Raw genomic sequence first — 26386 nt, 5'->3', positions numbered from 1 at the left:
CCAGGACACTTGAAGACAACAGTATTTATTCATCGTTGACAGCTGCAGGAGTTGATGAGATGACGTCTTCCCTCTTGAATCGGGAGGATTCAGCCAAACTTTCTCACAGTCACAGCTGCGTCAAGTTTTACAGAAACACCCAGAGAAAAACCGGAAGTGAAACGACTTACCTAGAACATTAGAGTAGCTAAGTTATGTGTAGGCCTAAGTATGTCGCTGTCTCTAAAAAAACAACAAAAAAAACAAAAACAAAAGACATTTACTTGTAGAAAACAAGTGGGCAAAATAGGGACAATGTTAAAAAAAAGTTTTTAAAAAATATCTACCAACTATTGTCAAACACCTCAGACACTGTGGATTTTAATTGGCACGTAGTCTGCAGTAATTGATCATTAAGCTGCTACATCTTGTGTGCATTAAACCCTTATCCTCCATTGTGTGATGCAGCACATTTATTTCTTCTTCCTTCTCCTCCTCTTTTTCTTTTTATCCCCTTTCACCAATAAGTGCACACACATGTAGACAATATGGACATACTAAAAAATACAGAATACAAAAAGGGCAACAACAGATGTACAGCTGTTACTGATTTACAAAACATAAAAGACACATAAGTATCAAGGGACAGCATGGGAAAAAAATTAAACTAATAAAATTTGAAAAGAAAAAATAACTAGATTGAGAGGAAAAGGAAAGACAAGGAAAGGGGAAAAACAAATGCAAGATGGAAGAAAGAAAAGGGCCTGATCTGTTAAGGTTTGGTTGCTTTTCAGCGAGCTTTGCAGGATGGGTTTGATTTGAAATGATTATTATCTATTTATACGTACACACACACATTCCCACATAGGCTACACAGCCGACATGTTACCCCAGTTACATGCTTACATTTATATATATATACTGGGGATGTGGCATTAGCTCTTCTTATCACTTAAAATGGAAATTTTGGTGTTTCCAAAACTTCAGTGACAGGTTATTTGCCTGTATAAAATATTAATATATTATACATGCTAAGAAACTAAACCAGAAAAACAAAGGCCACTCCCCACCTGCAGTTTTTAAAGGTCAAGTGTGTAGGATTTAGATGGACATATTGGCAGAGATGAAATATAGTATAATTCACGTTTTCTTTAGTGTATAATCACCTGAAAATAAAAAAGCTTTGTGTTTTCATTACCTTAAAATGTGCCATTTATATCTACATAGAGAGCGAATCCTTGTCCATGGAGATTGCCATGTTGCCTTATTTATCGGTTTTAATTACCTTGACCATTTGTTTTGGAGCGGAATGACCTGTGGGAACGGCTCTCATTAAAGGCAGTTTTTCAACTGGTTGCAATCTGCCGTCCTCACCGCTAGATGCCACTAAACCCCCCTAAATCTTACACACTGTTCCTTTAATGAAAAGAGGTGCTTTCAACAGCCATAATAAGGAAGTAACACTTAAAATATGTAATTAAAATATATACATGAAAAGAACAAGTACAACATTAATTGCGTAATTTCACCAAAAAGAGCAAAAAGAGACGCCTTTGCAAACATTTTTGCCGTAGTTAATTAGGACTTTATTTTGAAAGTTGTAACCGGAAGTCATATACTTTCTGGTAGACTTCACGTTCAACTGTCCAGCGAAGGAGGGCGAGGAGTGTTCTGCTTTACTTTTCTCGAGTTTATGGACACTTTCTTTGTTGTTGTGTTTAGTTATTATTATTATAGCGGACACGTTTTTATGCCTCATAAATGTCTATTTTTAAGTCACTTTTTTTAAGTAACAAAGAACTGGCTGCGGACATGAACGCCAGGACTTATTCAGACAGCTAACCTATCCGCTTTGAACGATGCGAGCGAGTGTAACGTTAACGTTACTCGGATTACATTTGTGTTTTTAATTTTTTACCGAAATGACAATGAGGAAAGAACTGGAGTTTTGCTCATCATTTTAAACTACGAGGGGTAAGTCCCGATAAATGTAGTTTATGCATCTTCCATGTGGTCATATGGTGGTAGTATTGTTCTGATAACTTACCACACTAATCTTCTGACCAATGTTACATTAATTTCTTTCTCTTCTACCGTTAACGCTTCATAGAAGTGCATGAGTAAAAGTTAAGAGTAATTTTGATGTATTTAGTAACATAACCTCAATTAGCTGATGTTCGTAAAAACGTGTAGGCTCTGCTATATGTTTTCCAGTAGTTGGGGTTTTCTCCTTACAGTGGAAAGTCGTAGTTTTCTTTTAATTTAAGTAAATTATCAAGCAGATGTTTGTATCAGTAAGTCCTGTTGTTCATTCGGCTATGGTTCAAACGTTTTTAGTGCAATATAAACTGTCCGGATCAGTGGAAACAAAAACGTATAACGTTATCCTTTACCGTCAGTCCTGACGCTCTTCCAATAGACAACTGGAGAAGTTTGACTTGGTGGTATGACGCTGGAGGTGTGAACCACCAGGCTACTTTAGGTTATTTTGGCTTTCTAATAAAGCCGAATTAGAGAGTAGATCTTATGAAGTCAGTGGGATGTTTGAGTTTAATTTCTATGGTAATGAGGCTTTGCAGTAAGGAAGAACATTTTAAATATCTATAGTTTTGAAGGGAGTTTGGCGTGTTTTCTTAATGTAACAGAACGAGGGCGAGTTTTTTCTCCTCTTCCACCATCATCTATTCCCATTTTACTGTAGTTGACTCATTGATTACCGACAAACGTTTAACAGCATTACCAGGACTCAAGCAATAATTCAGGTCGTAGAGTTAGCTCAGGTCATTGAACCTTAATGCATCTGTGATATGGAAATCTTCTGCAGGCCAAATGTAGGAAAAACAGTTCAGTTAATAATTAACTGCCTGTAGCTGAAAGCATCTGAGATGTATATGCCACTAATCCCCTCAGAGAAAAGGGACAAATTAACACCAGGAACACTGTTAATGAATAGATTTGCATTAATGCATTTGTGCTAAAGCTCTTTAGTTTGGTGACACAAAGTGTGTGTGTAAATGTTTTGATATCATAACTGTCTTGGTCTGAGTTTAAAAGAGACGTTGGAGACATTTTTCATGACAGTGGTATGACAAGAAATGGTGGAACTTGTGTTAAAGTGGTTTATCACCCTTTTAGTCACACTGTCGAAAGTAATGTTTGGTGGCAGGCAAGCTGTTCTAGTGGCTGGTGATGGATCCGTCATTTTCAGGCACTCAATCTTGGTGTGTCCTTTTAGCTGGCATTTAGCAAACCCACATTTTTCTTTTATTATTGCTTTAACTGTCACTGTTGATGGTGAACCACAGTCGTACAATACTTTAGCTTCAACATGTTGTGTCATGCCACGCTTCTTTGGGAGGGTGTTTTGTGGTGGTTTTGAAGGTGTAATTAGGTTTGATTTAGCTGCCAAGTGATGACGGGGTACTCCAGCTTTATGGGTCTCCTGTCTCGTGTCTACGTAGATGAGTCAGTGAGTTTCACTTGAAAATATAAGGATACCTTTCTGCAGAGTTGACAGCCTAATAAATGTCATTGAAGTTCATTTTGACTCTCTGGCTTTGTCACTTGATATCACAGCACCTCATGGAGTGCCTCACTGGCAATAACAACATTTGATGTAAGCTGTATGCCATGGGAAAGGGGGAGGTGACAGTTTTAGACAAGTTTGCAAAAGTTACTGTAACCAGCTAGTCACTGGTATATTTCTGGATTTACTGTGTTTCAGAGAGACAATGTTTGTTTACCATCACGGGGTTTGAATATAGATGATCCAAACATAGCTCAAATCAGTGGTTTCAACTGGGTGCAAATCTCTCTGCACCATAATTATGGACAGTTTGCTGATCCTTCTTCCTGCAGCTCAGGAAGTGCAACTCATGCCTTCCTGTACAACATACCGCACACAGACAAATAATGCAAGTGGGTCAGTTGGGGAGTCGCATTGTCATTGCGTGGTCTGGCAATGATCGAGCAGCATTCCAGTGCACACTTACATTTGATTTAGGTCAAACCAAACAAAGGCGTCACTTGCGAGACTGACTGACCGACTGTCTCTAGTTAAATTTATTCCCCGACCCCCCTCTTGTACAACTCTGCAGGAATGCAGCTCATAGAGTTATTATGATCATGAGCTGTGCAGTGGAATTTTACCATGTCTCCCCTTCTCCACATTCTCTCAGCCCCGGTCCTAATGTGCAACGTGTCCAAATGGTTTGGTTCCAGCAAGCCAGGAGCTGCTGTACGAGAGTGTACAGTGACCGCATTGATGTCGACTCAGGGAATATGAGTCAGGGTGGATGCCGCTGCGAAACTTTTCATCTAATCTCAGTGTTTGATAGCATTTGGTCAGAGGGAGCAAGACCATAGATCATAAGTCTTTACTATACTGTTATCCTAGCACGAAGGCATTAGTTAATCAGAGTCTGTAGTCCTGTATGTTTTTATCTTGCGTCTGATACATAGCTAAACCATTTGAAGAGCTTTTATAACATTGCGCATAGAGGTGTGGTTAAAATGTTTTCCATCATTCAACTAATTGTCACTGGCGCTTTATGTAATGCTTGAGAATCATGTGTTTTCTTGCCTCTGAAGCTCTTTGAAATTATCTAAAGTGCACATTCTTCCTTCCTTCCTTGTCATCTGAAAGACAGCTTTGCAAGAATACTAAATTAGATTTAATGCTTTGCTGTATCATTGGCATTTTGTATTTGGCCAGCCATGCGGTTAAGGACAACAGCTACAGAGACGACAGAATTCCCCTGGGGCTAGAGGAGGGTTGGGCAGCTTAAGACACACAGCAGCAGAAATCTGCGGTAACTTTGTTCATGTCACTGTCTTTCCTTATTCTTACTGGATATTTATTTTTGGAAACCGACCTTGACAGGAGCCTGTTCTTCCTGACCTTCTCTGTGTCCCTTCCTACAAGTTATAGACGGCTTCAGATGTGTTCTGTTTTCAAAAGTAACTGTGTCCTCATGTGTTGCCTCACTACCCCTTTGACCCAGCAGTGTGCTGTCTGGACTTGTTTTTAAGTGCAGTGATTGATGAGTAATTTTTGTGTCTTGTCTTCTTTTTAGGTGGTTTCTAAAAGTAGACCAGGGGGAAATGACACTCTGCTCTGCACAAGAAAACTCATAAAGACATAAAGGATCAGTTATAACCATAAAACTTGTGGCAGCCCTGTTTTTACTTATCATTTCTGGATTAACTGACAACAGATTACGTGGCATTGCCTGTCTGTGTTTGTGAGACAATCCCTGATGCATTCATTTGCCCCCTCTCAGTATGCTGGCTCTGAGGCTGGAGCAGGGCAGGCGAGGGGGTGGTGAAGTTGATCGCCTGCAGAAAGGGGCCACTGTGGCTTGGCAGGGCCGCCAGTCAGGGAGGCCCCCTTCTCACGAGCAGCGTATTAACATCAGAGAGAAGATCTCCCAGTGGGAAGGTCGCAGTCAGCAGGGCAGCAGCCAGGATGCAGGGGTGAAAGCACATCCTCCGACTCTATCCCGAACGTTTTCTGGAGATGTTCTGGGCAACGGATGTTCCAATGAGGGATCGAAAGGAGGGCTTCAGGCAAAACCCAGCCTCTCCAAATCTACGAGTTTGGGCTTAGATTTTCGGGAATCCCCAGCACAAGCTGGACGTGGTGTGGTTGGTAGGAAGTCAGACCCTCTGCAGAAATGTTCCACTGAGTTTACAACCCCAGGGAACAAACCACTTGCTAACTCTACAGGTAAACAAATGTTGACCGCCAATGGCGACCAAAAATCAGATCACATCTTGGAAGTTGAAGTAGTTTCTAAAATCCTACCTCTATCAACCGATGACCAAGAAGAGAACATGCCTGCTGGAAACTTCTACACTTCGAGGGGTTTCTGGCGTAAGCTTGAGGGGGACAGACTGCTCTGGGAAAAAGGCAGAGGGTCTTCAGGTGAAACTCAGCCTCCTCCCAAACCTCTGCGGACATTCCAGTATCAGGGAGCCAACAACACGGGGAACACAGTGCGATGGGATGGCAAAACCCCTCATGTCAACCGCTCCTACATGAGGAGTAGGAGGGTAGCCCAGCCACCTAGCTTCCCACCTCCTCCATGTCCTGTAGCAAAGACTAATGGGCTCTCGAGGCATAAAAAGAACAGGTGAGTCAGTACACTAAAAGCAGAGCACAAATAACTCTATAACTGATATCTGAAACATATATTTGAAGAAGACGGCTCCTGCTGATACAGTAAGGAAATGCACAAGTGGACATTGAACATTCTGCTTTAGACTCTGACCAAAACACATATTTTAAAATCCACAGTGTTTTTAGGGCACGTTTTTTTAGAGGGTACTGAGTCTCATTGTTGGCTCGGGTCCAAGTGTGATGTCACATGATATCTGGCAACATTGTTCTCTATTGTCTGGATGTGGCCTAGTTCCTCAGCAGCCACAGGGTCCAGGGTCATCATCTACAGACACGCACACAAACTCTCACACTCGCGCTCTCTCATTCACTGAAGGTTAAGCAAAACAAGACACAACTTGTAACCCATGAACACATTTGGCTCAGGACTTAATAGGTGACATGACTTCTAATGATGTAGTTCTCTGTGACTGTCATGCCCTGGTGTTGTCCGTCAGTATCACGTAAACATTGCCCAGGAGTTGTTGATAATATAATCACAAACAAAGATATTTTCAATTTCCAATTCAAAATTGAGATAACAAAACATATTAAACCTCATAGTAGTTTTGATTTTTAAAGGAATGTGACTGTTATTTAGCCCACCCTTATTGATATAAATAGGGCAGGCAAAATAATAGAAACACCTGTCAGTGCTTTACAGGTCAATAGCACCACAAACTGCATCCTCCTAAGTTCAGTTAATATCAGTGAACATGAGCTACCCTGTCAAAGCCTGGAACTAGAGAAGTAAGTCTCAAACTTGTAATGTCATAGAATATAAAGTCTGGAGCTTCTCCATAGACAGTAAATGTAAGCCTGATTTTATGGACCTGCAGACTGTGTTGTTGTTTTGTATACTCAAATGAGCTTTACTCTGCTGTAGTGTTCACAGTTCTGAAACAGAAAATGTACCTGTATACTCAGAACATTCCCCTGGGTGCTCTTCATATCATCTTAAACATTGTTACCAAGTCATTGCCTATGGAGCAGCTCCAGAATGATACTTGATGACATCACAAGTTTGAGTTTTAGCACTCTAGATTTTGGATTTGGGAGAGAGACGTTCATGTTTACTAATATTTTTGGACTGTCTTAGACCATAGGAATAACAAATGAATTTTGAAATTGGGCATTAGGGTTGCAATGGTATGAGATTTTCACGGAAAAGATAACCATCTCAGAAAATATAGACTAGTTAATATAGTTTCATGGTATCAGAGTATGACAGAATTTATGGCATCAGTCAGAATGACCCTAAAAGGAATGAACTGGAAGTTATTTTTGGTCGGACAAACATTTTATTACTCTAACTGAAACTTGAAACCGTTTTGTTAATGGAAGTATCGTGTAAAAAGTCTCCCCTTTGAACAGTACTAAAATAAAGGGGAGATTCTCCGTCCAGTTGCATTTTTTTTTTAATATTGTAGATTAAGCAAATGTACACGGTATGATAACCATCTTTTATATCACATTATACCCTAAAACCAGTATATTGCTGCAGTCCTATAATGGGCATAATTCCCCTTTAAGCTTGGAAGGAGCCTCATGTAGTGTATCTGATTATGAGTGCAAGACAAAACCTGATGAAAACAAAGTTGTGTAACTGTTATTATTATGAGGCAAACCTTAAAATATCAGTAAAGTTAGTCTGTTACATTAACAAAATTTTGTTTTGGATAACTTTGCATTACACCTCACATGTCTGATACATACAGATGAATGCTTTTGCAAGTCTTTAATCACACAGCTTTGACTAAATAATAATTTGAGAGGGACAAAAAGTCAGCCTAGTTGTAATAATGTGAAATGACATTTTTTGGTCATCAGTTATCAGCAGGTTGGAAATGAACTTTTTTGCCCACCTGTCACTGTAGCTGGTGGATTCCAAAATCTCCCAGCCAATAGATGCTGGTGAGGTCAGCAAAGCTAGCAACCATTTGCATATTTTACCAGCACTTGGCTGGTGTCCAGTGCTGCTTTCCAACCCTGGTTATCAGTCATGGAATATAACTGGAAACTTCCCAAAGGGTACAAAAAGTTGGCAGGTTTTTTTTTTTGCAAGATGCTCAAAACATTTTTTACCCATGCAATAAATAAAAGGTAGTCCAATCTGGCAACACTGCACCTGTTGATGGAAAAAATAATAAGTGTGATACATTGTGAGCGTTATCCAAATTATTAATGTTTTGTTTATGTCAATAGCTTGTCTTTCACCTACAGTCTTCCTGCCATGTCTGCAAACAGCAGGGCTAACAGCTCTACAGGGCTCCTTGTTTACCAGTTTCAGAGGAAGCCATTAGCTGTCATTCATTCTTGTGCATTATGAAATTTCTGCATGGGGCTATGTATTACATCACACTGAACCATGAATCATGTAACAGTCTTGGTGTCAGCACTTGTGTGCATTGCAAAAGCAACAAGTACATATAAGAAAAAGAGGAAAAGAAAATGTAACTATAAAACATGAACTGCACTTGTTACCAGAGAGCTACGTGACAAATCACCTCTAAGTAAATGAAGCTGTATCTTAATTTTTTTTCAGTTTTCAGTAGAGAAATGTTGCACTGTGACCTAATTTTTACTACAACAGCTGACATTGTCATATTGCCAACTGCTATCTCTGTCTAAATCCTGTCATACGCTTTTTCCTTGTTTTACTTTTAAACAACTTTTATACCATATGCTTATTCATTTCCTGTCATGCCAATTTATCACACTCTCTCTGTCTTGCTGTGTTTGATATCAACACAAGGAATTTTGTCATGGGACGCTGACTGAGTGTAAGACAATAGAGTGAACAATAGTATGGTGGTTATCTTTAGGACAGCAGCGAGGCCCCTCTTTTTCACTGGCTTCCCTTCCCTCACTGCCACAGGAAGTCCTTTGAGTACGAGGATGCGGCGCGTCTAACGGCACAGCAAGGCACCCTGGGAGGCGAGGATAGACACTCGGGCCTTTACCATGCCTACTCTGACGACAACATTTACGAGGACATCGTTTGTAAGTTGAACTCCCTGTGTCATCTAAAGTGAGACATTGTGGAGCTAATTGTGAATGCACTTCTGTCTGGAGCTTTTGATCCTTACACTGACAGTCTGCTTGTCGTGTATTTCAAACTACTTAACTTCCCACCGGTTCTGTTTCAAAAGACAAAGACAGGAAGTCATAAAGACTGTCGGGTTCCTGTCATTGGTCGAATGTACAGTTCCAATTCTTAAATGCCCCATTTAGAGCTTGTTATATTACCATAACAGGGCCTGTTAAAGATGATGCAGAACAGGGAGCAGCGAACTAATCTGGAAAAATCATCGAAGAGCATTTGGCTAAAATTCAATCTTACAGTTTCTGGAATATTGTAACATTTTGAAAGTTATATTCAAGATGGGAAGAGACAGCACAACCGCACATTAAAGTGATTTATAATAAATCAGGACAGGTAGTAAAAAACACTGCCTCGTAGACGACTGCGTCTGCAGCAGACGTTGCACTTAAAGTAACCTTCAGTGGTAGAATTTAGACAAATGATGGTACTGCAGTAATATAATAAGTATCTAGCCGATCCACAGAAAATAAATTTGCAAGTACAAAACTATTTTGATGATCAGTTAATTACTTTAATCCTTTTTCAAGCAAAAATGCACCAAATATCTGGTTGCAGCTTCTCATGTGCTTTTCTTTGTTTTATCTGATATTAAATGGAACATCTGTGGGGGTTGGTTGAATAAAATAAGCAATTTTAATATATCACCTTGCAAAATTAAACACAGCGTCTTCTACTGTTTTCATATTTTATAGACAAAATGATTAATCAAGAAAATAATTGACAAATTCATTGATATGAAAATAATGTTAGTCACCGCCCTTTCTGTATCTATATTCATTAAGGTAGCCATGGTAATTATAAGGAATTATTTGTGTTGTTTTTATAGTAAGCATCTTCTGAAAGTTTTCGCTGATAAAACATCCAGTCAGCCCATCTTATCTTTCCCATCACTCTGTCTTCCCTCAGGTGACGTGACCAGAGATAACCCCTATGAGGATGTCAAGCTATCCCCCATGTGTCTTCCTATTGCAAGGCCAAAGGTAATGAAAGTATTTCTTTTCATTAGCTGTTGGCTTTATTAAGAGCCCCACCTAACCTGATATTCCAAGGGAGGAAGTATTGTAGTTTGATATCCTGTAATTATCCAAAACCAAGCAATGACTCCACACTTCTTGCCTTCCAGCTGCCTCCCAAACCCCAAACGTTGCAAGGCAATGCTGGCAAAGTGGAGATGAAGAAGTTCCCAGCATCAACAGCATCCAAATCCTCAACATTTGCAAATACTCCCAAACCAGCAACACCCCGACGTTCAAGCACGCAGAAAACACAGAGGATGCCTCAGGTATATGATACATGGATTGTGGTATTAGTCATTTTATTAGGATACCAGGGTTGACTGAGATGTTTTGTGTTTTGTTATATTGCCCTATGGTAGACAAACAAAGTGGTATGTGCTCTGCTGAATGGTGAATCATGTTGGAAAGAACAGAAGGAGGCGTGACTTGTTGAGCAGGAAGGAGAGGACACTGAAAGTAATAGATAGTGGTAGAGCAACATGCTTCATGGGATTTTAGACAGAACTCATGAATTCAATCAAACGACTCATGGCGGTGGGAAGAGCGTGGACAGGGACTAACTTTGACAATAAGGTACAGTAACAAAAAAAAGGCTTCTGGACATGTATCTGTAAAGCTTATGACTAGGAAAGGAGAGCTTTAAAACACATGTGACGCTTGTGCTTTGTGTACCAGCAGGTTTGACGAATGCCATTCAAGGCTATTTTTAGACCGTATTTTACATCCTTGGTGTTTGTTTTCCATTATCTAACTATTCTAAATAGTTTAGAATAAACAGCTGTGATAGTAATAATAAAACATAAGATTTAGTTATGTTATGCTGTCAGCAAACTCTTTTATATCACATCTTTGACAGAGATGTTAAAACAATGACATAATAACACCTCATGTATTTTTCTGCTTAACAACAGCACCATTATCTTAGTAGAGGCATTTTACTTTCTTTCTATACACTGTCATACAAGTTTGCCTCCTCAGCTGTAAGTACGTTTGTGTGTCCTCTTTAAAATAAGTTTTGGCTTCCTGTGTGTGCCTGTTTTTGTGTTGAGCCCAACTCTGCGGGCCTCAGTTGACTTGAGTCCACTACAAATACTGAACTATGTTCTCTCAGGCCACTAACAGAAGAATGCAGGAATGTAAGGTTTAAAAAATGCTGAAAATCTGTAATATAATTACGTACTTAGTGGCTGTTATATCATGATTCCCTGTAATCATGATTCTATAATGGCTGTGAAATTATGGGGCTGACGAGTACCTGTGTGTGTGTTCTGCTGCACAGTATGTCAACAAGATTGAGACCATCTTTGACGACAAGCGAGGGAGGAAGAGAGTAAAGAACCAGGGATTCTCAGTGCGAGGTAACACACACACACACACACACACACACACACACACACACACCCACATATATACATACACATAGACTGTCACAGATGCCTAAATGTCACTCACATCAACACTTCAATAAGATTAAGTTGAGCCTCGTGGTGGAAATACCCAGCTTTTGATGGTACACACGAGGCCAGCTGCAGCAGGCGAAGCCGCTGATTATGAAACAAAGGCTGACTGTCTGCATCTGATTATGGCTTCTCAAGTCTTTTCCATTCCTCTGCTTCTCCATAATCTCTCTCCCCCCTCTAATTCATATCAACAGAGGAGACCAGTGGGACAGAAAGTGACGCTGAGGACAACCCCAAAGGTAACACCACAGAGTTAATATGTCTGTAATGCCCCTTTATGTTTAGTCTGGATTTGAAGTTAAAGTTTAGAGGTACATCTTCTTGTATGAAGCAAGAAATCCTCATTTTGTCAGTCAGTATTTGTAATTAGTATAAACACAGGGCTGCATTGAAAAAAGATATATCTATAGCCCCTCTGCAGTATTTATTAGCTTCAGGGATGTTATTATCACTCTTAAGTGCTAGTTAATGTTGGCCATGTTAAATATATCTGTCCAATCAAGTGCCGTACAACCATAATGGGACCATAATGCACCTGATTATACATGATCGGGCTATCAAGACTATGGCTTAAACAGTTAGTCATTTATCAATCAAAAATGCCAAGCGCTCGCTTTTGCTGTGTATCTCTGTTAATAGTCTACAGCCATGCTAGCAGCTCTGTGAGGCTGTACTTGGGCACAGAGGTGCCTTGAGCTAAATGCTGTCGACATGCTAACAATGAAAATGATTACATACTGATTAGTGGTGTTGTTATACACTGGTTTTGACGACAACTCTATTTGAAAAATGAATATTGATATCATGTTAATATTACAGTGATGAAAGTATTCTGTAAATAATCCAGTGCCTCTTAAATTATTGCTGTCCGTTCTCACTTTGTCTTGCCATAGGCCAACTGGGTGCCTTTCACTATCCATTAAGTGGAATTGCTCTTTTTACATGATTTCGTACAGTTTGGTCACAGACTCTCTCTTCACCACTCCACCACATTTTGATTGTAATTCGTTTGCCAAAAAAGAGACACAGTGCACAATAAACAAAGTTCAAGATATTAGATACTATATAAGTTATAGATATTGCGATTATATCATTATTTTGAACTCCTGGCTACATTCATCGTGTAGTGATATCATGCCAAACCTAATACAGATGTTTACTAGGAAATATTACCCATGCTTACTTTAAACTTAAGTGTAGGGAGTTAGCATGCTAACATTTGCTCATTAGCAATAAGCAAGTATAGCTGAGGCTGGGAATATCTTGAGTTTTGCAGGTATTTGGCTATAAACCAAAGTATTGGACAGAATTAAACTTTGACCTGATGATGGCTCCAGATTCACCAAAGTTATTACATTTTATCTTCAGGGGAACATCTGTCTGCAGATTTAATGTAAATTCGTCTAATACAGTGTTTGTCAAGATGTATCTGTCTGGACCAAAGTGACAATAAAAAAAAAGACTGGAAAGGCCCATCCAAGCAACATCCTCTTTGTAAGAAGTAACAATGAGGTAATGGGAGATTTTAACTTTGAGAAACTCAAATAATACCCCAACTGTAAGATACAGGCTACCAGTTATCCATGACCATTGTTCACAACTATACTTATATTGGTATTTAAAATGCCTCATATTGCTCCAGTGTGCTGGATGGGATATGTCCCAGGACAAGCATTTAACATATAGTCTCATTGTCTGGTGTCCAGCAGGCTCCAGGAGATCAGTTTACATCCAGTCTACACTGAAACGTCGGCCAGCCTACCGCACCCTGGAGAGAGACCTGATCCAGCTGCAGCAGCAGCAGCTTTTCCAGATCTTCGTGGTGGTGTCGCTGAGAAAAGGCTCCCCAGGAAACACCTACTCCCCTGAAATCACTCAGCAGTTCCCCAAGATGGTTAGAGGAAGCTTTTAACAAAACCCTGCCCTTCTTTTAGGCAAAGGAAGTAACTGTGCTTTGATCATAATGCTTTGACTGAATGATGTTCTGTGTGATTTGATAATGTCATGTCCAAAATATAATCTTGTTTGGTAAAATTAAAGGAAGATGATTCCCATCATAAGTGATTAGGAATCATTTCAAAGGGATTTTCCCAGGTTTACATAAGTCAAGAGCTTTCATGAAAGCAAGTTGTTGATTTTTTTTTCTCCATACTAATTTTTATTGACATTTTAGCAACTTTTGCCCATTTTTAGAAAGGTTTTGTCCCAGGCACCTATACGGGAAGATAATGCAGAAATACTTGAGACAAGTAAACCTTGCATAAGTCATTCTTAATATCTCATACATAACTAAGATAGGTTCCAATAAATTATATTATTATGTAATTAAATAACCACTGATTGCACCTGAGTCCCCCTGAAACAAGCTAAAGGAAGTAATTTGGAGAACCGCTGCTGTAACTGGAGTCCCTGTGTTTCAGTTTGAGAAGTCATCCCGGCTCTCCAGAGAGGCTGAGGATCAGCTGAGGGTCATCCCCAAGTTCTGCTTTCCTGACTCAAACGACTGGAAGCCGTCTGCACACATGCCAAGGTCAGCCCATGCACTACAGTAATATTTTAACTAGCATGATAGATGTATACAGTAGTAACTTCATGCCAAAGGCTAGGAACATGGCACAATGGTAACATGATACTGTTTTCTATTTTTCATCTGTCATCATTTCCTTTATGTTGGTGTTCTCTTTTGTTGGCAATATACACACAGCTTTCATGTGCTCTAATAAATGTTGTCCAACTTTTCTTTCCTCTATAGTAGTTAGCAAAGTTCTGGCACCTTAATTATCAGTTGTATTATGTTTAATACCCCCATTTCCCCTTTTCCTATTTATATCTTGAGCTGTTACCCATAAATTGCTGCTGCAACAACTCATATTCCCCACAGGGATAATTAAAATTTCAACTGATCTAATTAAATCTCTGTGTGCTAAGGGGCATTGGGCATTCTTCTTCTTTCTTTTTTCTCTACTACCGGATATTGTTCATTGTTTTAATGTGGGTTATGATCTCAACTTACACTGCTTCCCTGTCTTTAAAACACTTAATCTGAGGTAGTGCAATAAACACACACATAGGCACACCTGTCCATTTACCTAGTTTCTGTATGCTGTGCCTTTATCTATGTAAATTAAACAGTCGTGATCTACAGAGACGGTATTTTTTTGTTGTTTGTTTTGCTTTTATAAATGAAGTAATTCCCTACAGACATTTTCCAATCTCTTTTTTCCACTGTTTAAACAAGGAATTACAGCGTTTTTGAGATTATGATCATATGTTTCTTTCAGCAGTTAAAGTCAAATGATATCAATTGAATAACATCTCCTGTGTGTGGTTGTCTTCAATGTTTACAGTGAGACCTTCTCCTTTGTCCTGACCGGAGAGGACGGCAGCCGCTGGTTTTGTTACTGCCGTAAGATCTTGGTGAGTTTTCTTGCGTTAACATTTACATCTGAATCATTCACTCGAGCGCTTATGTGTTTGTGTGTGTGTGTGTGTGTGTGTGTGTGTGTGTGTGTGGTGACATGGCAGCCGGCCACATGCTTACTCAACATCTCTGAGGAGATGTGAATCAGTACATGTGAATCACAGACCATAAACCACTTCTGAATCGATGACAGAGAGCAAGAAGAATTTCATCATTTCCCCCTCTCTTTTGCCTCACAAGGAGAGCAGCTTTTAGGTCTTTATAAGACACTTTTCAAAACATGCTTTTTAAGGGCTGAAATGATGTGGTATGTCTGCCTTTTCTATTTTGTGTGTGTTCATTTCTATTATTGTGAGCATGGTTATCTTGTTAAGCTCTCCTGAACTATGTTTTGTTCATTCTGTATTTGGTGTTGACAGTTGGGCCCAACATAACATGAAGAGTTTTATGTTTTATTTTTGGGTAGATAAGACAACCACTACAATCATAAAACTTTAGACTTTAGACTCTTGATTTATTTGATTCTTCCTATCTACAAAGTTGTCACTAAAAATACTAGTAAATACATTTAAAGGGATCATGTGCTCTTTTTGAGAACCTGATTATACTGCCTATGTAAATGTTTGATGTTTTTTTTTTTTTTTGGCATATGTAGCTCTGTTGTTACCCACTTTATGACATGAAACTGTATGTGTCTTTAAGCCCATTGGAAAAGGGAAGAGGCTTCCTGAGGTGCACTGTGTTGTCAGCAAACTAGGCTGTTTCAACCTCTTTGCGAAGGTAAGGCAACTATACAGTGCATCTGCTCTCTTGTTTCTGCCGATAGAAGCCTTCATAGGGAGATGAAAGGACCTGGATTTGCTAAAGTTCAGTGGGAATCCTCTTCAAGTGTGTGAAAGCTGCTGTCATAAAACTCCTTGTGTGTATTAGGATGGAATGAGGCTACTCTAAAAGATAATTTTGAGTAATCCCTGGGTGTGTTTTTCAAAAAAAGGAATTATATGCATGCATCTGCGTCACACCCATTTTCCAGTTGGCCGTGTGAAATTTACAAACAGCAAGTGAGAATGTGGCCAGGAGGAAAACTTCATTTACATGCAGAGCTGCATCTTGGCTCTGTTCTATTGTTTACACTTTAATCAACACAAGTTTTTTCAGGACACAGTAATTTTTGGTATCTCTGTCCGTCCAGATTTTGGAGGAGGTGGAGAGGCGCAGGGAGATTTCCCCAGCACTGGTTTATCCTTTTATGCGTAGCGTGATGGAGGCCCCTTTTCCAGCCCCTGGACGCACAGTCACCGTCAAGAGCTTCCTCCCTGGCTCTGGGAATGAGGTAACCCTGAAACCAAAGGAGGAAATGTTAATTAGTAGTTTTGTTCCTCCTAACCACTCCTCTCTGCAGACTCAGAATGACTCAGAAGGGGAGGTTATCGGCACACAATAGGCACAGCTATTTCAGCTTTAAGAGGTTCATGTTGGGACAGCTATGTATATTATAACAATCAACAATATCAATTTAGTCATTACTATTTGCAGACTCAAAAGAAGTGAAGTCATGACCCCTTCCAAATCACTACATTTTCTCTTTCAACAGATAGTGGCTCTTAAATTTGGGTTGACATCATTGGGTAAAAATCCCATAATAACCTCTGAGCATGTTGCAGTTCAAATGGTCTGAGAGAACACCAGAATTATGCACCTTTGCTTGACTCTGTTTTCAGGCTTTAGAAAAATCTAGCCTGTGATGTGAGCCAATCACAGGCCAGCTGTCAATCATGTCAGTCACTGCTCATTAACTGCAGCCAAACTGTCAAACTAGGCAGCACTGATCAAATATGAATCAAGATTCTGTTACTGCATTGTCTATTTCTCACCTCAGATCTTTTCAGAATCATATTTAAGTTTACTCTTTAGCTGTATATTGAGAAAGTTTGTGACCGGACTGCCATGTTTAAAACAGTCAAGCCAAAGCGACGCATCGCTCTCCGGCCAGGCACTCAGCCAACAGTCAGTGTGGATCAGCTAGTGTAAACAGCTACAAGTTATACCACTGTATTTATTTACACTCAGCCTGACTCTGTGTGTTCTTGTCGCATTCCCAGGTACTGACTTTGTGTCGACCAGTGGACTCTAGACTGGAGCACGTGGACTTTGACAGTCTGCTGCAGTGTCTCAGTGTGGGGAATCTCCTGCAGGTGTTTGCCTCCCTTCTGCTTGAGAGGAGGGTCATCTTCGTTGCTGACAAACTCAGGTATTGCTGTGGTATCACAAAACACTGCAAGACCACTTAACCATGGGTATATATAAAGGTGATATACAGCAGCATTTCAAAAATAGTGGGATCAGCAATTTTATTAAATTAGACTCCACCTGGATGTGTGCCAGCTATTGCTGATGCTTGATTACATCATACAGACTCAGCGTCAGTGTCATTTATCTGTGTGTACCTTGGCCTCAGTGCTAAGCCATGGCAAAGTTCCAATTGCAAGTCAAGGCATGTTTATTTGTACAGGCCAGTATCACTTGCAGTGTCTCAGTGGGCTCTACAGGGCCACAACAGCAACCATCCCAAGCTGGTTGTTACTTGGTAGGATAATTCTCAGTAGAATAATTAACTTCAAATTGTGTCTGTATTTATCATAATGACAGAATAAAAACATATAAACAACAATTATATAAAATGTGAGTCATGTTAACTGTCATATATACATAAAATGCAGGCTACAGGAAAAGTATTTCCTTTTTGCATATCTGCCAACATTTACGCTGATTCGGGGCGACCTCTAGTTCACCTGCATGTCATCCCTCTCTCTCTCACCTTTCCTGTCTATCTACAGCTCTCCTATCATTGAAGGCAAATTGCGTAAAAAATAATGTTTAAAAACAAAGATATATGCTGATACTTACAACAAGCCAATACCAGCAATGTTAAATGCTATGCTTTGATTGAGAATTAAAAGGTTGTGATGGAGTCAGCAGCATGTTAAGGCAGTTTCTATGTTACAACAGAGCGATATAAAACAGATTAAAAAGGGTATCAGAAATAGAATTATCTAGCAGTTGATTCAATATTAAGTGATAGCAGATAGGATTCAGGGTATGCTTTTTGCTGAGTATAGTAACAGTAGTTTTTAAAGGGACAAGGTGTGTCATCAGTAATGGCAGTAGCAGATACTGCACAGAGTATTTGCATAGATCAGTTGCCTCCTGGGAGAATTATTTACTACACAAGAGCTGTTTGCTGAAAGCTCTTACAGTTGGTCACTTTGAAAATGTGCTGGAAAAGATGAATAATAGCGTGACCACACTATTTTCAGGGAGCTTTGATTGATATCCTTGTGTCATATGATCTGTGTGAGAACTGAGTAGTGTTTTGTCTATAATCTTTTCACTCCCCTCTGTTCACTGTAGCGTGCTGTCTCGGTGTAGCCATGCAGTGCTGGCGCTGCTGTACCCCTTCACCTGGCAGCATACCTTTGTGCCTGTGCTACCGGCCAGCATGCTGGACATCAGCTGCTCCCCCACCCCGTTCCTTATTGGGGTGTTGGCACCCTGCCTGCCAGAGGTGCTGGAGCTGCCCATCGAGGAGGTTGGTCAGAATTCTGTTTAAATGTTTTAAAATCATTGTCTAATTTGCAGTTTAAATAGACTGGTTCATCTAGAACCAGACATAGAATTCCTGGAAAAGATATACAATTTTAAAAAACTGTTTTCCAGGCTTAGAGATGGTTTAGATTTAACTCAATGTTTTGGAAAAGTGTTGAATACACATTGGTGTGACTATTTTTTTAAAAAAAAATATGCTCATAAAAATCCCAGAACATGTCAAATGTTATGTAAAATATGTTCCTTGTAGTGCTTTTTTTAAAATCTAGTGCTGTGCTGCTGTTTAAATGCCACTAGTATCACATGATAACCATGGACCAGACCAGCATTGTGTCATTACCAAGGCTGTACCTCCTTTTAGGGGAACGAAACGCGCTGTCATGTCAGGAGAGATATAGGAAAATGCAAAAAAGCTGATGTGTAGCAACTTAATCAAGTATGATGCTAAATGTTTTAAACTGTGTGGACCTTGAACTAATGACTAAGGTGAAATCTGGACCCTGTGGCTGGACCAGTTGGGACCCCCTGGTCTAAATGATGCTGGTGACAGTTACTACGGATGGATAGCTAAGGCTAGCTTGAGTGAGGGGCCGCTGCAGTCATACAGTGTAGCAGCATCAGACTGTCTTCTCGATCTCAATCTCAACTAGATTTAACAGGTGACCATTAACAGGTTGGTTATTTACAGACAGTACTTAGCATAGTGATACCTGGTCATTCAACCAAATATACTGATTTGATTGCATCACCAGGTGTTGTGATCCGAACATAGACCCTTATTTATTAATGTATCACAAATGCTCAGGTTCAGGCAAGGTAGCAAAACAATTTTTAGACTCTATATTGTCTTCACTTTTCTTTCCCCCAAAATGGGCGTGGCTTTGACCTTTTGTAAATTACCCGTATGTGCAGGTCTGGTCTATTGGCATATGCAGCTCATTGGCAGTGGGAATGTGAGCGAGTTAAGTTAGCAAGCGCTAGCAGTTTGCATATCAGCAAATGCCTGGGAAGTGCATGTCCAATGATATATGTCCTATCCTATATATCCTATTTTAAACTACTTAAAGTCATGGGAATGTGGTAAGGGAATGTGGTAAGATATTATGGAAAAGTTTTGAAAGTTCATTGATAGAAATGTGTGGGATTCTTGGTATAATGGTTTAAGTACCATCTTTTGGCTCTATATATTTAAAACATATTGTGAATGAATCACAACAGGAGTAGTAAGGGCTGCATGGTAGCTTCCACTGTGTCTCGGGAGTGGTGGAGGAACACCCTGAAGAAACTGTTGCTCAGGCTCACTCCACCTTATTATAACTCGTTGCGAAATAGTCAACTCCTCCAGTCTGTAACTGTCTCTCTTTCTTCTTGCTGTCTTCCCAGGTGCTCATAGTGGATCTGTGTGCAGACAAGTTTGTCGTTCAGGTGTGTACACATAGCACTGTATAAAGGGAATGATAGGTGTGGTCCCACTGGGGAAAGATGGCTTTGCCTACACTTGTCCCTTGCAGAATGTTTTGAGGGTGACAGAGACAAAAAACTGTAACACCCACAAGCGCTGCAGAGATAAAACTATACAGGATGTAAGCCCAGACCTGAATTGTGTCATGGCGCAAACAGGAAGGCTGTTTAGCTGCTAATTCAGAGCCGAGGTTTGTCAGTCAAAACTAATCACTCTGTCTGTTCAATTAATGATAAACTTGTTTGTTTTGTTGTGTTCATATTTGTGTCTGTTTTAATTTGACATTTAATTTAGTGAGCTTAATCTTTGTTCAGGCGCAGTCTCTTTCTCTATTAACTACAAGCTAATGGGATGTGCAGTGATTGACTTGCCATTCAAACATTAACTGCCTTTAGTGCATAACAGCATTAGGTCTTTATTTTTTTATACCACCAGATTTAAAACTCATTTGTGTATCACAGCACAAAACGTCATTCAAAAACCAAATAAAATGTATAGCTGTTCATTCATCAGAACAAATTGGCCAAACATGATCAGAACACAGGGAACACATTTCCACTGAGGCCAAAAACATCAGAAAAATATGTTGCAACAGTGTGCAGGACAGTTGAGATGTGTTTGTAAATGGCATCATGTGACTGTTGTTGACTTTTCCTGTGACGTGTGACAGCTGGGCGATGAAGACTGCATCCTGCCCAGTAAACTGCAGGCAGCGTTGCAGCAGATCCTGGAGGAGAGGGAAGACATCCTGAGACAGGAGGATGGAGACAGTAGTGGAGGTTGGTATATTACAGAGATTACATGCTCCAAACAATGTTCAACAATGCATCACTTTTTTCTGTTTGTTTATAATGATAGTAGCTTGCAATTGACAGCTGCACTACAGACCTGGACCTCTGATGACCTACTGACTGCTGCCAAGTCTTTAGTTTATTCTGTTTTTTTAAACTGGGCAGTTGAAACTGTAGTCAGATGGTAACTGATGACCTATTTAGGTGGTTTAGTTAACCCTTTTATCTTCATCCAACGTGTGGCTTGTTCAGGTCAGCAGGCTGACCTGAGCTCTCTGGTGTCGGAGGGTTTTGCACGGTTCTTCGTGGAGCTGGTGGGCCACTATCCTCTCCACATGGTCGAGTCCTCCAATGGCAGCCGGGAGCTCCAGCGAGACAGTTTTCGAAAATCACACCCTTCCCGTGGAGTCCGCCAGTTCCTACAGCTCTTCATGGACACTCAGATGTTTGCCGGCTTCATTCAGGACAAAGAGCTGCGCAAGGGAGGAGGAAGAGGTAAAACTGTGTTGATGCAGCAGACCAATAGTCATAAGGGTTCAGTCTTTAAAAAAAAAAACATTAAGACTTATAAATAGCTAATTATCTTGTCCAAGATTAACTATTCTCTCTGTATTCAATAAGGGTCACTTATGAGATCTTAAAAGATTAAAAAAAAATATTTACACTCAGTTCTGACAGAATAATTACTTTTTTATAATGATGAAATCAATAGGAAGAAAAATAAACATTCACTGGTACTTTTCCTTCAAGTCAATATGAGGATTAAACTTTATACATGAATCTTTGATACCTTCAGATTTCAATGCTACTTAAAGACTTAAAGAGCATTAATATAGCAGCACAACACAAATTGCTATGTAAAGATATAGTGGAGTAATGGCGTCCTGAGCAGAGAATGAAGTCACACTACCTCTGTGTTGTAATCTGTGTGTTGCTGTGAAAGCTGTGCTGGCCATGCATGCGAGTCCCTGTGTGTGTATCCCAAACAGCTAGCTAATCGCTGCTGCTCTGCATTACGCTAATAATGCGTCTTTCACTGATATTGGGACAGTGTTGAAAGCATAGCGCCCACCTTTCATTTTCCCCCCAGGTAACAATGTAAGCTCTGTCAGCACTGTTGCCATTGTTAGCGCCGTTTACTGAGTTGGCACTGTTGGCCTCTAGTCACTGGCTCAGCCACCTCCATGTTGAGAACCATGTGCAGACAATCCTGCCCCAGACTCTGAATCATACATATGCTCTGAATGTCGCATACAGCTCCTTTAAAGATATATTATCTGGGAATTGTCAGTTACTGTTGGTAAACAGTATCACAAAGGAATAGTGAAAGCCAACCCAAGCTTTGTTCGCTTGGTGTTTCGCTTTGCTATATGCTTTTTGTTTTGCAATTTTCATAGCTTCCACTTGGATGTGTGCAGTTTACAGTCTGGCATCTGGTCAGTTAATTTTTATGAAGTCATGACCTCACCTGCACACTGTGCCCAAGAATGTCTTGAACATAGAGAAGAAGAAAATAGAAGAATACAAGAAACTACAGGCAGAGGGTAGAGTCTCTGCAGATAAATACACTGCTGCACACTTCTAGTAGGTCATAAGTGATGCTTGAGAGGGATTACTTTTAGAAGTGTATATATTGTTTTTTAGGAAAATCCTGCATAGTATATCTTTAAGATTTCGCTAACATTTAATATTCCAACAATGCTTTGCTAACACATACAGCAAAAGAACTAAACAAAACAAAATTAGCCAGTGTCCATCTTGACTTGAACTCAGTCTGCTTGTAAAATCTGTGTTTGAGATTTGAAGGGTGGCACTGATGCACTCTGATGTTTGTGAAGATAATACCATGCTAAGATTTCACATAAAACTAAAGTAAAGAGTAAAGATGCCAGAGCTTTTCACAAAATAATCTGATGATCGTTTTTTAAATGATTAAGTTGCACTGTTTAATCAATCATACCAAATCAGACATGTGACTTTAGTTGAAGGAAGGTATTTAAGTTAAACTCTGGTATTTTCCAACCTGGACCCTATATTCTCAGGTTTTTGGACTAATGGTAACAATTTTTAAATTGGTCCAGTAATGAGAGTGTGCTGCAGCAGTAAAACAGGCTGCAATGCCATCCCTACAGACAATTGTGCACCATCAATTCACCTGCACTAAAAGTGCTTATTTTTGCCACTGACAGGCTCACATTATCAGATATAGACAGGCAGACAACATTACAGAAAGGAACCTACAGAGAAATGTAAAGTTTTTCCTTACCTTTCACTTGATCCAGTCTGTTTATTACCGTGTGTAACCAAGCCTCACTCAAGGAGAAATCTTGTTCTCACGAGAGAGGTAACTTGTTGCAGGAAGACAAAGGTGGAAACATTAGTGAGAATTGGAGAGAGGAGTGTCAGGAACAGTTTTCTTGTGTTGGAGTACAGAGTGCAAAGCTCGGTGTTTTCTAAAAGATTCTCAATGTCATGGATGAATATTTAGCTCATTTTGACAACGTGGAAATGTCAGCGAGATTTCAGGACGAGTGAAGGGTTTTATTTCTCTACTGATCTTGTCCTCATGTTGTCAGACACTTAAAATGGCAATCTGAGCCTGTCAGAGGCAGAAACAGGAACTTTAAGTGGACAAAAATCGACAGTGCACAGTTGCCTGTTGATGCTGTCTCTTTCAATACTGGACCAATTTCAAAAATTGTTGTCTCCATTGGTCACTTACACACAACAACATAGGAAAATAAGGTTGAAAAATATTTTTTTATTTTTTATTTTTATATTCGTTTCTCTTCAACAGCATGCACTGACCTAAAAACAATAAATTTGAAATACCAGATCAATGAAAACATGAAAAATTTGAAGAGAATCTAAACGGTTATTTAAAGTTAGATATTTTATTCTGAACACTTTCTGTCTCGGTGGCTCAACACTCCCTATTATCTCCCAGGTCTCTTTGAGGTCAGAGTGGCTGAGTATCTGGATTCGTACCCTGAGCCAGAGCCAAGTGGTGTGAACAAATTTCTCAAAGGCCTGGGTAAGTGTTGCTCTGTCATTAAGTGTTCACTTTCAAAGGTCTTTCAACAGCTAATTGTTGTTCTTTTTGGTTTTCTTTTTTAGGAAGCAAGATGAAGCTCCTTCAAATGAAATGAAAACAGACCGACACAGTGGCTCTGAAATGAAAGACTTTGTAATTACTAACAGAACACTTGTTGCTGCTGGACTTGCTGAGGAGTTTTTTATATAAGATGTGAATGGGACGGTCGAGAGTTTGGGTATCAGAGGACCAGGTTCATCTCATAGCCATGTATGCATGTCTGAGAGCAGTGCACTTTTTAATGGACGAAAACTGGAAAACATTAATGAAACATTGTGAACAAGGCAATATGTCTATGGAAAAAAATACATTCCAGCTACTTAACCTCAGTTATCAACCTGAACATGTGTGGTTGTAACTTTTTTCTCTCGGACTTGAAACTTGTTTACTTAACATACATTCTACTCTGCTACACAGTAAATGCAACTTTATTGTTAAACTTAAATCTTGTAAGTACTTTACAATTGAAAATAATCTGTTTGGTTCCAACCTGATGCATGTTCGTATACGTTTTATTGTAAAATTCCATTATCCACGTTGCATTCCCTTCAGCACAATCTGTACATAAACATTTTGTTTACCGTTTCTTTTTGTTTGCATTTCAGGTCAAGTAGGTTTATTTACTCTGATCAGAGCATTTCAAAGTGTTAAGACTCCAGGTTAAACCTCATCAACATTAATATTTACATTTTTTGTTCTGTCCTTGACTTTCTCCTCGTTAATGGGAGTTGTAAATATTTTTTTTTTTTTTTTTACATTTTGCACAATGTTGAGAACCAGTGTACAGTATCTGGAATATTTTTGTATTAAAGCATGATGTGTCCGACATTAAAAAAATGGGTTCTTAAGGACAGCGTCTAATGAGTGACTGTGCAATTAAAACTGGGCTGTACAGTAACCCTGCACAACTATGACACTCGTGATCAGGCATTTGTGTAGGAGACCATGAATATGGTGTCCCCGAAAGCTCAGCGCACTGCAAATTAAAGGTAGGATCTGGAGGATTTTCAAACAAAACAAAATATAGACATATACAAATTAAATCCTGCTTAATCATCACCTATGGGCTTCTACTCGTGTGGTGGTGACTCTGTTTGCAGAGCTCCTGCCCTTTAACTGTATTTTGATGTTTTTGTGAGCTCGGACCGCTTCTCGGCGGAGATTTCCCCAGCCAATGAGAGAGCATAGGTGCCGTGTCCGAGCGTGCACCAGCGCGAGCCTTGCATGAACCTCTTCTGTGAAGCCTTCTTCCGTACCTCCGGGCTCCATACACCCGGGAGAGTTGAGCCTGATAGGAGGAGCCGAATTTGAATGTGTGTTTACAAACAGCAACTGGAAAATCCTCCAGACCCTACCTTTAAGAAAACATACAAATAGACAAAACACAAGCAAATTAGGAAAACATCTTCACCAATTTTACAACAGAATTTAGGGAAAAATAATAATATAATAATAAGAAACGTACATCACAACGTAACGTAACACTAGCTAAAAGTACTTTTTCCTTTTCCCTCTGTACTCTTGTGATAGACAGTTAGCCTTCCAACAAGCCTGGGCAAATTTATCCTTCTGAGCTGAAGGCAAAAATATTTTTCAAAATGAATGTATTAAGTCATTTTGACCTGCTAAAACACTTACATATAACATTTTTCTGCTGTAAAACTATTTTAAGTGTTACTGACCCTATGAATCATAGAGTGTATAAAGGATCACAGGATTTCTACTAAATTTCCCATCATGCTTTTCCACTTAAGGCACCGGAACAGAAGCCCTTTGCGTGATGTAACTCTGATTCCCATTTAGTAGCACATTACTTAAACTGCCTCTTCAGCAGGTACCTCTGACCTCATCCCATTTGTTATGTCCAATTCATACGATTAGGGGCCTGAAACCAAGAAAGGGAGTCACCAGAATAATTAAGTTTGAAAATAATGTCTGCACAGAGGAGCCAATCCTCTAGAGGACTGGTGTATTGATTGAATGACACACCCTGAGAGAGCAGGGATAAAGACTGGCAGAACAGGTTCTTCTTAAAAGTGACTTTTTTTTTTCCCACCCTCTGCTTAGCCTCTCAGGCACAACTTCCTCTTTTGCTGCACACATCTCTCTCACTTCCCATACCAAGATCCTAAATCCAAAACATGGCCCTAACCCTAACCAGCACCAACCAAAATACTACCATTTAAATGGTTGGGCTTGTTGGAATGGTACACAGGGGTAAGCTCAGCCTGAGGGGCAGACTTAACGTGAATTACACACCCTTCCTCTGAAGCACTATGAGACACTAAAAA

At 39.8% G+C, this 26386-nt stretch overlaps 1 protein-coding gene across 3 annotated transcripts; it reads left to right on the top strand.

The window, feature by feature from the left end:
- The first annotated feature begins 1616 nt into the window (after positions 1-1616).
- dennd2c (DENN/MADD domain containing 2C) lies at positions 1617-24932 on the top strand. Of its 3 annotated transcripts, none has more exons than XM_050064934.1 (19): positions 1617-1953; positions 5055-6113; positions 9018-9142; positions 10152-10225; positions 10369-10527; positions 11541-11619; positions 11916-11960; positions 13431-13615; positions 14142-14251; positions 15069-15138; positions 15845-15922; positions 16335-16475; positions 17245-17393; positions 18554-18731; positions 20132-20173; positions 20881-20989; positions 21254-21496; positions 23949-24035; positions 24119-24932. In XM_050064934.1, the coding sequence occupies exons 2-19, from the start codon at positions 5263-5265 to the stop codon at positions 24148-24150; spliced, it is 2757 nt and encodes a 918-aa protein (XP_049920891.1). In that variant the 5' UTR covers positions 1617-1953; positions 5055-5262; the 3' UTR covers positions 24151-24932. The 3 variants fall into 3 exon arrangements, with proteins under 3 accessions (XP_049920891.1, XP_049920889.1, XP_049920890.1); XM_050064932.1 differs by having other exon boundaries at positions 13428-13615; XM_050064933.1 differs by lacking the exon at positions 1617-1953 and adding an exon at positions 4658-4790 and having other exon boundaries at positions 13428-13615.
- Positions 24933-26386: the final 1454 nt, after the last annotated feature.

The sequence above is a fragment of the Epinephelus moara genome, chromosome 16 (genome assembly GCF_006386435.1).
Source record: "Epinephelus moara isolate mb chromosome 16, YSFRI_EMoa_1.0, whole genome shotgun sequence".
NCBI classification, from domain to species: Eukaryota; Metazoa; Chordata; class Actinopteri; order Perciformes; family Serranidae; genus Epinephelus; species Epinephelus moara.
This window is presented reverse-complemented; position numbering and strand designations above follow the sequence as displayed.